The sequence below is a fragment of the Anoplolepis gracilipes genome, chromosome 13 (assembly GCF_047496725.1).
Source record: "Anoplolepis gracilipes chromosome 13, ASM4749672v1, whole genome shotgun sequence".
NCBI classification, from domain to species: domain Eukaryota; kingdom Metazoa; phylum Arthropoda; class Insecta; order Hymenoptera; family Formicidae; genus Anoplolepis; species Anoplolepis gracilipes.
The window spans coordinates 4,368,147-4,381,988 of record NC_132982.1 but is presented as its reverse complement, the minus strand read 5'-3'; the positions used below and the strand labels follow the sequence as shown (position 1 = coordinate 4,381,988).

The window sequence follows — 13,842 nt, the reverse complement described above, 5'->3', positions numbered from 1 at the left end:
AAATATACAAATTATGTAATTTGTAATTGTGAATATATATAATGCAATGTGTATTCATATTTTGTAAACTGTATCTCTAAATATATTATAAATTTAGATATATAAAAAGTACTAAATTTTTTTATGTAATTAAATTTTATTTGCTTGATTCAAAAAACATTTATTTTTCACAGATTAACGTTATTAATAAATATATTTATTATAATTTTTATTAAAAATATATTTGTGTGTTAGAAATATGTATATTATAATTAATATTATTTTGATACATTAATAAGTTTTTTTCTCAATATAATGTAAAATTAAATACACTAATATAGCTTTATAATAGATTATAATATTATAAATTAATTTTTGATAAAATTGTATAAAAATTTTTTCGGGCGTATAACGGAATAGCTGTTGGGTTGCCACGCCTTAACTTACTCCAATTCATAATGTCCTCTCCACCCCCTCGCGTCCAGATTTTCCCTGTCTACTAACGTTATATCCTGTGTACAGTACGGTACGATATACTCCGCATCTGCGTCCGTTTCCCAAAATTCGGGAGGAAGTTTTCCATTACTCAACTATATAACGCTTCCAGTAGCTACTTTAGTACGATTATACTTGTAAAAAAAAACGCTACATATCCAACGAAACTTTCGTGCGCGAACAATGTGCCGATCGAAACGGAATAACTTTGACTGAAGTAACCTGTTTTTCGTCTACATAGTACATACTATATTCCTCGTATCGCCTTCTGTCATACTTGACGCGACGCCCATTAGTCTTTAAATCGAGCCGAATTGCTTGCAACCTTGTAGAGAGAAACGCAGGGTGAATTTTTTCAATACATTCGACATGTCGAGCGAAAGCGTAAAAACAGTAAGTGTAAAAGATTTCATGCTGATGACATGTACATCGCTATTATTCATATATGTATTTATTAATATTCTTATTTTTTGATTTTCAAATAGATGGACACACAAATTAAATAGTTTATATTCTTCTAGTACTTATTTACTTTTGACATAAGCATAAATATAAATCGATATTTTATGTTTATTTTTTGCTCTTATATATAAAAAAGAGATTTTAAAGAAAAAAAATACACATACTTATATTTTCCGCTTCGAATATAATTTTAATTCTGAAATATATCTTTCTCTTTTCCCAAGTTTGCAAGTCTTGAGACACCTGGGTATGTGGGATTTGCAAATTTACCTAACCAAGTGCATCGGAAATCTGTGAAAAAAGGTTTCGAGTTTACACTTATGGTTGTTGGAGAATCTGGTCTTGGAAAATCCACTTTGGTAAATAGTTTGTTCCTTACGGATTTGTATCCTGAACGAATAATTCCTGATGCAGTGGGTAAGTGAATTGTTATTCTGATAGCTATAACTCTTTCTGTTAGATCTTAGATAAATAACATTGAAGTCTATAATTTTTTTGTATAGTTGTATATAATTAAGATGTTTATTGCATTTATTATTAAACAGAAAAAACCAATCAAACTGTTAAACTTGATGCTTCAACGGTCGAGATTGAAGAAAGAGGCGTTAAACTTAGGCTAACAGTTGTTGATACACCTGGTTATGGAGATGCAATCGACAACACAGATAGTTTTAGAGCTATCATTCAATACATAGATGATCAATTTGAAAGATTTCTTCGTGACGAAAGTGGCTTAAACAGAAGGAACATTGTAGATAACAGAATACATTGTTGTTTTTACTTTATTTCTCCATTTGGCCATGGGTACGAATTATTATCTTGTATTATCTTAATATTAATTATTTAGAGTTAAAGACAGGCACACTAAAATAATTAAGATTTATTTTTCAATCAACTTAATCTTGATTTATTTTTCATATCATCTAATCTCTTCAATTTTGTATTCGTTTTTAGATTGAAGCCATTGGACATCGAGTTTATGAAGCAACTTCACAACAAAGTTAATATAGTACCTGTAATAGCAAAAGCTGATGTACTTACCAAAAAGGAAGTTTTGCGTCTGAAAAAAAGAGTTATGGAAGAGATTGAAGGCAGTGGAATCAAAATATATCCTTTACCAGACTGTGATAGTGATGAGGATGAGGATTACAAAGAGCAAGTACGTCAATTAAAAGAGGCTGTTCCATTTGCAGTATGTGGTGCAAATAGCTTAATCGAAGTCAAAGGAAAGAGAGTACGAGGTCGAGTGTATTCGTGGGGTGTTGTTGAAGTGGAAAATCCCGATCATTGCGATTTTATCAAATTAAGAACGATGCTGATGTAAGTCGTTTTTTTATTATCTTTTAATATTATAATTGCATAATACTGTGATGTATATATTATTCTAACAATATTCTATCTTTTTTTAGTACACATATGCAAGATTTACAAGAAGTAACACAAGAGGTACATTATGAAAATTATCGTAGCGAGAGATTGGCAAAGGGAGCGCCAGTACCGCCTAGACGTCAAACGTAAGTGCAATATTTTACTTTATCACGATTTTTACGTATGATATTCAAATTCTTTCTCTTTATTTACAGCCTTGCTGAACCTGACAAGAACAGCACAGTGTCAGAAAAGGATCGCATTTTGCAAGAAAAGGAAGCAGAAATACGACATATGCAAGAATTGCTGGCTGTGATGCAAGCACAGATGCAACAACAACAACAACCTTGATCAAATATGCATTTTTGTACTGATATGTGAAGAAAGTGACTTTCCACTGTTAAGAGTGCCAAAAAATTTATAAAACTTTTTTAATAACTTACATAATCAAGGTATTGCTTTGGTATTATTTTTCTAGACTTTATCTCTATAAGAATAGTCGCATTTTGATATACACATTATGCGTTTCATAAATATTTTTAATAAGAATGTGAAAAATAATGGAATCTGTTTTTGATATAACTTTTTGAGAAATGTGTATATTTTAAGAAAGAGTTCTTGATATTTGTTAATTACAATGTCTCATTCAGAACAAATAATTAACAAAATCAATTTATAAAATTGTAACAGTATGAAAGAAATGTTTGCATATATATAATTGGCAGGAAAAATACTTTAATAGTTTATTCTTATCGATTTTTCTTGAAGAACTGCACTATTTATAAAATTGCATTGTGTTTGGAAAAACTGACAATCCATTTTTAAAATTTGTATGCACACAGTTTATTAATTTTTGTTCTTCAATTGGTGGCATTGTTTAAAGTTTTATTCATATCTTAATTTTATGCATATATGTAATAAAGAGATTTAAAACAGATATTTTATTATTTAAAAGAAAAAATAAGTCGAATCAAAATTGCAAGATTATGAATGCAAGTGTCTAAATGTGTCTAATATATAAAACATAGCTAAATTCTAATAATTTTATTTACAATATTTTTTATGTGGAAGGGGGCAGAATTTTGTTATGCTTTAATTGCATATCTTTTATTAAAAGAAAAAATTATATCAAACATGATACACATACAAAACACAGCATATATATATAAAACATAGTCAGAATTTTCTCAGGTAAAAAATAAAAGAGATACGGTGAATCTTTTCTTGCTTACGCTGGGATTTAACTAAGACACTACCGTGTCTATAGACGCCGACTTGGGAAAAATATTGGGGGGACAAGAGGCAAACATTTTAAATGATTACTTTTTTTTATATAATTTTTATAGTACTTAGGAGAACAAAACAAGAAAAAAATGTACATTATGATAGTGAAAAGTTGTATGTAAACAACAAAGATCAGTTTTTATTGCCATAATTAGAAATTATTTTAATTATTATTTGTTAAACAATAAAAAGAAAGATCAAAATTATTTGGAGGGGGGGGGAGGCAAAAAGCTCTGCCTCCAAAGTCGGCGCCTATGACCGTGTCTCTTGATTATGTAATGAAACCAAAAAAAAACAGCATTGTTGAAAGTGCCTTGCAATTTTTGTTATTACCATGATTTAAATATTAACACATACATAAGGAATGAAAATTTTTTTACATATGTAACCTATTTGTTGCAAATCATGGATGATTTGTTATAGATGCTTGCAAAATAAGAAAAAGAAACATTATTTCCATAATTGAGCAATATATTCATACTAAATATTTTATAGGTATATATATCGTGCTAATATTAAATAAGGAATCTCTATTGAGTTGATGCAAGAACTCATGTAACATGGATCTAAGTTTTAAAAGCTTTCAAACACATTTCTGATAAATCACAGAAATATGTTGATATAATATCTCATCTTTTTATTTAGAGAGAGGCAATCTTGTACTGTTTAATTATTAGATTAATTGATATAGAAGTAAAGAAGTACATATGTGCAAAATCACTTTGAGAAAAATCCAAAGTTAATTTTAAATATATTTATATACTTAATCTGTATGTATTTTGTTTCTTGGTTAAATACTTTTAATACTTTTTTAAAATTGTTGTATGAATCATAAAACATACATGAATGATAGAGAAAAAAAAGGTAAATGTATTTCTAGATATTCATCCCATACAGCACAGAAAGGCCAAAAGATATCTAAAAGATAATGAGACGTCTTTTAGTCATCTTTGGAGGACATGTGCTGTCTGGCATATTATCAATATGTCGATAGAAGTAAAAAATATAAATGTTTAAGATGAATGTGAGTAAAGGTTTTGTAATTTTTTATGTGTATCACATATGAGTGTTATGCAAATTGTATTTTATACAATATAAGCAACGAAACATATGAAATGTGATTATATATAAGAAAGAGTTTCATATAATTTTGAGCAAATATTAATATATTAGGTAAATTAATATTAAAACAATTTATTGTATGCTTTTAATCCTTTAATCACATGATACTAGTTTTATGAGCATCTTGACATTTGAAACATCTCCATGTTTTTACAACTTTTGTACAGATGCATACTTATACATACAAACTTTTATATATCTTTTATACAAATATATATTCTAACCAACTTAAATTGTGTAATTTAAGATCTATGCATGTAATAGTCTATCGCTGTTGAAAATGCTGCAAAACCTGCAGCACCAACTATGCCTGCTTTTATACCAGCTGCAAAGAATGAGAAGGAAATTAATTAGCTTAACAATTAAACAGAATACATAAGAAAATAATTTATAACAAATATCATAAATACCCCTTAAGCCAATTAGTCCACCTGTTAAGCCACCTGCATACGTGCCATTTTTCCAATCAGTTTTACCTCTATACTGAAATTAATTAACAATTTTTAGAACACATCAAGATATGCATAACCATATAGGTAAAACAATAAATTATTATATATATAAAAATAAATCCTCTTAACATATATATTACATAGCTAATTGAATATTACTGATTCTATTGTGCATTCAATGGCAGAAAATATACATCCAACAACTGCAAAGTTTTTCGCATAACCAAGTGTTGTACTTTTCATTTCTTTAAATATTTCTCGTGCGCTTTGTTGCTTTTCAACACTTGCCATATTAGGATTTACACTAGAAGAGAATAGTCCAATTGCTGCTCCTAAGCCATAGCCTAGAAAAAATGGATGCTTTAATTAATGAAATATATTTTTGATATTTTATATCATTTAATATCTGTAATTTGTTTCTGTGTTCAATACATTTATATATATATATAGAATAGAATACATACCAATAACACAACTCATGATGCTTTTAAATGCACAACTTTCCATTATACTTTCTATCCTCTTCTCTTCAATAGTTTTTATTTGTACAGGTCCCAACATTCTGGGAATTATGATATTTTCTCTAAAACGTTGTTGATTTCCCACAAGGAATACAGCGATTTTGTCTAACTCAGGGTTACTGGAAAAGACAGTTCTAGTGCTTTCACTCTCTGATGGAACCATCTTTGTCAAATCCACAGGATACATGTTTAATAATTCATTTAAATAATTTTCTTAGATAAAACTATATATCCTGTATTGTGTGTATCACATCACGTATCACATCACATGAGATCCGTATATTTAATGGTTAGAAAATTTATCGTATAATGAATCAAACTTATATGAAAAGTTTTTAACACATAGATATTAAATATTTATTTTACATATCTCGAATAAATCGTATGTGTGGATAAAATCAATCAAATATAAACTATACGAAAAGTCACATGTTTACTAACTAAAGTTGTTTAGGAATTCTGTAACGATCGAACATATCGATATATATTAAATAAGAATATCGATATCGTTTTGTACATACGATAGATATTTGAAAAGGGAATTTTTTATTGCGTGTGCTTATGCTTTTTTTATATATTTTTTTTATAATAGTGGATAAATTTTTATAAGTAGTATAAATTTTATATTTTTTACTGTTAACATGCAATAAGCAATAAACTGTACATCAATTTTATCTTTTCTAAAGGATTTTCCAATAAACCTATGTCAATTATGTATTAAATATTGTAGGTCCAATGAGATTTTAGAATATTTGTATTATTTACATAATTTATTCTATCTCTTCATATACACAATTTGTATTCAAGATATATGCAAAAAATTAATGTCTTAATATTAACTGTGGTACTGCTCTTTTTATTTGAAATATATACATTAAGTAATTAATGGCTCATAAGATAAAATCTTATAGTTTATATGCAGCTAATATGCAAGAATTAATTAACTTCATAGTATGTTTTACCTTTGTGTGCTTAAAATGGTCCAAAGAGAGGACCAAAACGTTCATTATTATTAAAAAACTGTTTTCATATAAGATAAATTGCATTTATTTATTGCGCTCGACTTTTATTAGCCCTATTCCCTCCCGACTTTTTATAATTAATAGAACTTTGTTGCCAAAAGAAATAAATACTCTATGACCAAAAACTATATAAAATACATCTATATAAAATTACAGCATTATTAAGAAAGTTGTATGCATTAAAGTGGAATTACCATTATATGCTTTCCATCTTTCTACTTTTTTATTAATCTTTTATAATAGTAATTACAGATAAAATGAAGAATATGTAGTAAGAATATGGATAAGTTACTTAAAACTGGAAACTATTTGTATTTGTGCAAATTACTTGTATTTTCTCTTAATAACACATTTACCAAGTTTTCTAGAGCGTAATTGATTCATACGAGACATTAATGTATATATTCCAGGCAAGAGCAATATAAGTAAATAAAGTCTCATGACAGACGGGAAGTGAAGAGCGAAATTATAAGTATTCGGTAGGGAAACTGTGAATTTCTGAGTTTCCTCGAAATACGGAATATTCCGCAATATTATGATACCCTCACATACAAAACCTAATGGATATAATGGTATCCACAAGGTGTATCTTAACCATGTCAAAAAGGATATCTCAATATTCAATAACTGTGTAATGTAATATGGATATCTGATTATCTCTATCATGCTCCATATTAGAAACAGATAGAAAATGACTGGTTTAGTTTGCATACGAGGCTCGGCATCAATCATAAAAAACAACATAAATCCTTTACCTCCCACTTGTAGGAAGGATACAAGTGTGCTACTTTTTGTATATCCAAATAAAGGATGCATTACCTCTAAAAATTGTAAAAGTTGTATAAACTTGAGAGGATTACCAACTGCTGTGTATGTTTCTTTCATGAAATCTAAAAACATATATATAATTTGTATTTTTTTATACTATTATAAATTTCAAATGTATACAAAGAGTTCTTGCTAAAAGAGTTCCAATGAAATTTTAAAAGCTTGTTTCTTTCATAGCAAAAGAATAAAAATATTTTAATAAGTATTATATGTAAATATACCTGGCCCATCCCGTGAGTATCGTATACCCATTACAGTAAGTATATAAATAAAGCCAACAAATTGACAGAGATTATATATCACCAAGTATACTTTTTTGAGATCCTCTGAAAAAATATTGTCAGAGATATTAGTGTTACAGTATTATTACAATATATAATTTTGACTTGTAATATATATATACACCTTTCCTATAGCCAAATTCTTCTTTGTGCAGTTTATCATACATGTCAGGATAATCATTACAAATGTCACGCTTTTCATCATCATTATCATCCATATCCTCACTTTTCCATTTATCAAAATCAATCTTAAGCCATGAAGGCTTTTGAGGCTGACTTATTAATCTTGGCCACCAACTACTACATTTCTTTTTCAAAACAAAGTCCACTTGACGATCGATTACTTTATAATTACTCTCCTATAGTATTATATATAAAGCACATTTTTAATTTAATATTTATATTATATAAATATATATTAATGTTATATTAATGTTATATCATATAAATATACAAAAATTAATTTATATATATATATATATATATATAAATTTGTCATTGATTACATTTGGATCAATAGGCGAATGAAGATTCAGATTAAAGCTGTAATTATTCAAACCTCTAGCACCTTGGCCATAGGCTGCAACTTGCAATGCAGTTTCCTTTAGATCAACGTTAAAATCCTGTAATAGGTAAAGCACAAAGAGATAGATTACAGTGATTTTTACTGAAATATTTTTTGAGGAAAAGAGAGAAAGAGAAATATTATATTTATAAAATTAAAAAACATGTTCTGTTTCCTTCTCTCATTTAATATATATATATATATATATGTCGTACTTTTACATCAGTCAGGTCCACTTTTAATGTAATTACATTCTCCGTTTGGGCCCAGTATACAAACGGTGTAAGTGTATTTGACATTTTATCATAACAAAGTGATGCAGAAGACAAGTGTCAATTACTATCACCTTTCTGTTTGCAAATTTTCTCTTTCAAAAAATTTACATTATTCATGATAACATAAACTTATCATTTTTTGTCACTCTCTCTTATTAATTTGTAATCAATTGAATATAAATGTAAAATACTCTTTATACATATTTATATGCATATATACGTATATACATTCACGCGCATACAACTAATCATTACAGGTCATGGACATACTTGACATGAGGGAGGGATGAAAGGAGTGACAGGTGACAGATAAAGTCACTAGTACATAGTGACTTTAGTGACAGGCACATTCTAGAATCACTGTTACCAATGTTGAGAAATGAATTCTCAAGTACATACAATTTAACTATGTCCCCTATGTTTTTCTTCGGATCAAAAAGCGCTATGCACCCAATGACAGATGATGCTCGCGAGTCGCGAGTATTGAGCTTATCCAATAGAACGTAGTTCTTGTCGCGCTCCCTTTGTTTTATTATCGTTCATGTGAATAAGTCTTTATAAAACTAATCTAACCTGCACAATATGCCAGCATCCAGCATGATGCTACGTTGTTTACTAAAAGGTTACACAGTTATATGCTGAGAATTAAATTTAATCCGCGTGATATTTTGCTGGCGATGCAAGTTTTCGGAAATGGCTAATGCCGAAATATTGCAATTGGATATTTGGAAAGGTGACTGGGGTCTCCCGTCAGTCGATGTAGAATGTTTGCAAGTTCTGGTATGTAGGTTATGACACGACACATGTGCTAGCCGATTAATGATCAATTTATGACAATAATTTTTATACAATATAAAAAAAATCATCAAGTACTACAAGCGATGTAAATATCTAGAACGTGTCGAGCCATCAAATGTAGCTGTAGATTTATTTTTCAATTAACAATCGATTTTTTTCTTGATATAGCTTTTCAGTGATTAACAGGCAAAAATAAATGATTTCTAACGAACTAAAAATGTTGAGAGGAAAATTGACATAACAGAATGATTTGATTTTATTTTTACAATTTCAATCATTGATAATTCTTTCAGATAATTTCCAGTAAATTTTAAAATAGAATGTTAATTTGAAACAAACTTAATTATATGGCATATACATAAAGATATGCAATAATAAAAAGTATGATCAGTGATTATTTCTTTTGATATTTCCATCGAAGAAAAATTATCTTCAAATTGAAAATGTCAAAAAGATACATATTAAATTTGAAAGCTATTAAAAAATGTATAGATTATACAGATATATTGGGGTGTTTAAACTTTCGACTAGATGTTATAATGAAGTATAAGCAAGAGAAAAGTTAGTTTATCACAAACTTTTCCACAAGTAACTATTGATGTGCACAATAGTTGGTGTTTAACAATCTTCTGGTCCCAAGTTCTGTACACTGCACATATCCACAACTATATATACTAACACACATACAATTATAACACTGCATAGAAGTTATACTTTCAAATTAAAGTCTAGATTTAAATGTGTATGAGATAACTCTACGAGTTGGAAGCACTTAAAAAAACTTACTTTTCTCTTACTTTTACTTCACTACGTCTGTCTTATTGTATATTACTGTATCTATATGAAATACTAAGTGTTGGCATAATTATCTTCTAATTTTAGCTATCTGAATTATAAAGTATTTACTATCAAATATAATACAATTGCTTTAATATTAAAAACTTATTTACATGTCTTAATGATTAATTAATAACAGAATAACAGCCTTTTCTAATATAGTATGTTATTTATAGGCATATGCTAAATTCAGTGGAGTTCCTTTAAAAATAAATCTAGCAAATAATCCATTTAAAACCCCAAATGGTCGATTACCATTGCTTAGAGCTGGTCTAAATACTTTAGATACAGTTAAAGATATATTGCCATTTTTTAGAGCAGAACATTATAATTCTGACTATATATTAACTGAAAAGCAATGTGCAGATGTCATGGCATATGATGCTCTGCTTAAGGAAAAGTTGTATCCAGCCTTGCAATTTATATGGTATGAGATATATAAAAATGTATATAAATGTACCTAGAATAATATACAATTTGCAATTTCAGATCTTGTCTAGAAAAATTAGTTTTCTGAATGGCATGCAAAGTAAAGCATAAATGCAAATAACTAATTATATTTTAGAATCATATTCTTAATATTTATATGTTACTATTATTTAAAACTAATTGATTAAATAAATTATTTAAATTACTTACTAAACATCTCACAATCAGCATAAATTATATTAAAATGTAAAAATAAATTCAAATTGACTCAAATATAAATTGTGCATTATTCTGGTCAATGCATACATGTTACTCAGTCTTATAATTTTGTAAAAATAACTTGTATAAAAATAACCTATTATAAATATTTTGTAAAAATAACTTAATAGCTTGTTAATATATTAATATATTTTATCATAACTATCTTTTTATGGTATATCCATCTTATCATTTTTTATATTTATTACAGCAAATATATTACAATGCAGAATGTACCGTTATTACAATTATTTTTAGGTGGATAGATAAAAAAAATCTAGATGAATTAATTAGACCATGGTATTGCAAAGCACTGCCCTTTCCATTTAAATTCTATTATCCAGGAAAGTTTGAGCGACAAGCACATACGTTGATGCAAAGTTTATATTCTATGGAAGATAACATAGATGTTATTGAAAATGAGGTATGTATAATATATAAAATAACTTGAAGCTTCTTAAATGTGTTCCTAAATGTTTCTCTAACAAAAAATACTTTTATAGAAAAGCAAAATTATAATTTAAGCAAAAAAAATTTTAATATTTTCTACATTAATTAACAATTTATTTATCAATAGGTATATTCGGAGGCACAAAAATGTTTGACACTATTATCTATGAGACTTGGAGATAGAGAATTTTTTTTTGGACAACAACCTTGTACAATAGATGCCATTGTATATTCATATTTAGCACCGTTACTCAAGGCACCATTACCAAATCCAATTTTACAAAATCATTTGAAGAATTGCACAAATCTAGTGAAATATGTGTCACGTATATCACAAAGATATTTTGAATATGAATATCAGACTTATGAAAAGGATAAAGCTGAAAAAAATGCTGAAAAAGTAGGAGAAGACAATGATTGTGAATTTCCAAATAAGAGGAGGAATCAAATTCTTGCTGCATTTGTTGCTACATTAGCAATGGCAGGATATGCGTTATCTACTGGTATTGTAGACGTAAGTTCTTTTTTCTTTTTTTTTTTTTTTTTTTTTTTTTACAAGAAATTTGATAAAATATATACTATAGCACATATAAATGTCTGTATAGTTTTATACTCTCAGAATTTTTCTTTTTGTTTGTTAAGACTAAACATAGAGAATAATAGACAAAAATAGAAATAGAGAAACAGAGAAAAATAGACAAAGACAAAAATAGAAATTAAGAATTAAAGGTAAGTTTTTTTTTTATAAAAAAAAGGAAATTTGATACAATATATATTACAGCACATATGTCTGTATAGCTTTATATTCTCAGAATCTTTCTTTTTGTTTGTTAAAACTAAGACATAGAGAGTAGTAGATAAAGACAAACAAAAATAGAAACAAAGAATTATTTTTACAAGTATAAAGTTTTGATTAATTGGTTTTTCTATTTTTTATTAAGATATATTTTATATATATATATATATTTTATCAATGAATTATCTACATTGATACAAACCTTATTTATTCATTTGAAAAGTATATTTAGTAAAAATTATCATAAACAAAATATTTATATATCTGATTATTTCTGTGCATTTATTTTAGCATTGGATTGCATTAATATATTTTGTACATAACAAAATGAAATAATATTTAATGAAAAATATATTTAAATATTTTTAATATAAAAAGTGGTATTAAAAGAAATTATATATTAGAAGAAAATATATATTTTTTTATATAGATTTTTCTAAAGATAAAATAATGCAAATATTAACATTGAAGCTACAAACAGCTTTATTTGTAGGTGCTAATATATTTATTAAGAAGCAGAAAATTTATTAAGGTTCCTAAGAAGAAAAGAAGACGAGAGTATTAGCTGTATGTTGATAATATATTTTTATACATGGAAATTAACCAATTAATATCAACTTTTATACATACATAATACATTACTTTATACATTACTTAATATATTATTTTTTACTTTTTATTACATATTTTCACTACATTATTATAAGTTTATTTACTTACACATACATATGTACAGTCAGATATTTATAAGCAGCTTATTTTTATTTAGCTCATGTGTTTGGAAATGGACAAATGATATCTCTATGTAAATAATTATATATAACAATGTAGACACGCACACATACACACACACATATATACACACACACACATAATTATATTTGCAAAGTATTTTAGAGAAGTAAAAAAATCTTTATTAATACATCTAATAAAAATATTCAATTATATTTAATGTACATTAATTCTTTTCTATCACTGTGTGCATCAACGTTAAATAATACAAACGTTGAGAGATTAATAATATTTAAGTAGTAAGCAATTAGGACTGAGTTTTAGAGATGAAGAGAATTTTTTTTTTTTTTTTTTTTTTTATTTAGCTTTAAATAGAGTTTCTTTTAATAAAATTTTTATTTGAAGCTTAATATATATTATCACAAGATACAGAAAAGGATAATTATTATCAAGATAATTAAGAAATTGCTATAAAAAAATTTTTTTTTTAAACTTGTGTAAAAAAAATGTATAGATGAATTTAACAATTAATACATCATACATCTTTTCATGTTCCTTGCCATATTAATAAAAATAATACATGTTTGTTAAAGGTATCAGTAAAGGATGACGAAATCTTAGACATGTCAGAAGAATATATATTGGAGGATGAGAATGATGAATAACAGTTAGCAAAAAGGAAATTATGTTTTTGTGGTAAAAATAAGAAGTGTGTAACTGCAAAAGAAAGAGAGACTCTCTTATCTTACATAATATGTTACAGTGATTTATGTTGGAAATTCTTGGTGTGGAATAATATATTCGTGATAAAGAAAGGAAAAGATATTATATGATGTATAAAGATACCAAAATATAAAATAAATAAATATTTTGGGATATATGATGATA

The 13,842-nt window shown here is 26.9% G+C and overlaps 4 protein-coding genes across 5 annotated transcripts; 2 read left to right on the top strand and 2 right to left on the bottom strand.

Annotated features, from left to right (window-relative positions):
• Positions 1–419: 419 nt before the first annotated feature.
• Septin1 (Septin 1) lies at positions 420–3,463 on the top strand. Its single transcript, XM_072904697.1, has 6 exons — positions 420–867; positions 1,161–1,353; positions 1,482–1,740; positions 1,891–2,256; positions 2,346–2,450; positions 2,520–3,463. Exons 1-6 carry the CDS (start codon positions 844–846, stop codon positions 2,653–2,655), a joined length of 1,083 nt encoding a protein of 360 aa, XP_072760798.1. The 5' UTR covers positions 420–843; the 3' UTR covers positions 2,656–3,463.
• Positions 3,464–4,776: 1,313 nt separating this feature from the next.
• On the bottom strand, positions 4,777–6,203 carry LOC140672499 (mitochondrial import inner membrane translocase subunit Tim22). Its single transcript, XM_072904700.1, has 4 exons — positions 5,627–6,203; positions 5,322–5,506; positions 5,121–5,193; positions 4,777–5,035 (listed from the first exon to the last, which is right to left on the bottom strand). Exons 1-4 carry the CDS (start codon positions 5,868–5,870, stop codon positions 4,953–4,955), a joined length of 585 nt encoding a protein of 194 aa, XP_072760801.1. The 5' UTR covers positions 5,871–6,203; the 3' UTR covers positions 4,777–4,952.
• A 256-nt stretch (positions 6,204–6,459) lies between these two features.
• On the bottom strand, positions 6,460–8,948 carry Hacd2 (3-hydroxyacyl-CoA dehydratase 2). Its single transcript, XM_072904696.1, has 5 exons — positions 8,595–8,948; positions 8,321–8,437; positions 7,939–8,173; positions 7,755–7,859; positions 6,460–7,595 (listed from the first exon to the last, which is right to left on the bottom strand). Exons 1-5 carry the CDS (start codon positions 8,676–8,678, stop codon positions 7,030–7,032), a joined length of 1,107 nt encoding a protein of 368 aa, XP_072760797.1. The 5' UTR covers positions 8,679–8,948; the 3' UTR covers positions 6,460–7,029.
• A 267-nt stretch (positions 8,949–9,215) lies between these two features.
• LOC140672498 (metaxin-1) lies at positions 9,216–13,842 on the top strand. 2 transcript variants are annotated; one of them, XM_072904699.1, is made up of 6 exons: positions 9,216–9,434; positions 10,466–10,716; positions 11,235–11,400; positions 11,554–11,940; positions 12,716–12,789; positions 13,548–13,842. In XM_072904699.1, exons 1-5 carry the CDS (start codon positions 9,348–9,350, stop codon positions 12,785–12,787), a joined length of 963 nt encoding a protein of 320 aa, XP_072760800.1. In that variant the 5' UTR covers positions 9,216–9,347; the 3' UTR covers positions 12,788–12,789; positions 13,548–13,842. The 2 variants fall into 2 exon arrangements, with proteins under 2 accessions (XP_072760800.1, XP_072760799.1); XM_072904698.1 differs by lacking the exon at positions 12,716–12,789 and having other exon boundaries at positions 9,217–9,434.

Coding starts and splice junctions, on each gene's coding strand:
- Septin1 (XM_072904697.1), top strand. CDS start 844: ATGTCGAGCGAAAGCGTAAAAACA. Junction 868..1,160: donor CGAGCGAAAGCGTAAAAACA/GTAAGTGTAAAA, acceptor TCTTTTCCCAAG/TTTGCAAGTCTTGAGACACC. Junction 1,354..1,481: donor AATAATTCCTGATGCAGTGG/GTAAGTGAATTG, acceptor ATTATTAAACAG/AAAAAACCAATCAAACTGTT.
- LOC140672499 (XM_072904700.1), bottom strand. CDS start 5,870: ATGTATCCTGTGGATTTGACAAAGATGGTTCCATCAGAGAGTGAAAGC. Junction 5,507..5,626: donor CATCATGAGTTGTGTTATTG/GTATGTATTCTA, acceptor CATTTTTTCTAG/GCTATGGCTTAGGAGCAGCA. Junction 5,036..5,120: donor TGGACTAATTGGCTTAAGGG/GTATTTATGATA, acceptor CATTCTTTGCAG/CTGGTATAAAAGCAGGCATA.
- LOC140672498 (XM_072904699.1), top strand. CDS start 9,348: ATGGCTAATGCCGAAATATTGCAATTGGATATTTGGAAAGGTGACTGG. Junction 10,717..11,234: donor CCAGCCTTGCAATTTATATG/GTATGAGATATA, acceptor AATTATTTTTAG/GTGGATAGATAAAAAAAATC. Junction 11,941..12,715: donor TATCTACTGGTATTGTAGAC/GTAAGTTCTTTT, acceptor CTTTATTTGTAG/GTGCTAATATATTTATTAAG.
- Hacd2 (XM_072904696.1), bottom strand. CDS start 8,678: ATGTCAAATACACTTACACCGTTTGTATACTGGGCCCAAACGGAGAAT. Junction 8,438..8,594: donor TGGACCTGACTGATGTAAAA/GTACGACATATA, acceptor TACCTATTACAG/GATTTTAACGTTGATCTAAA. Junction 7,596..7,754: donor ATACTCACGGGATGGGCCAG/GTATATTTACAT, acceptor ATATGTTTTTAG/ATTTCATGAAAGAAACATAC.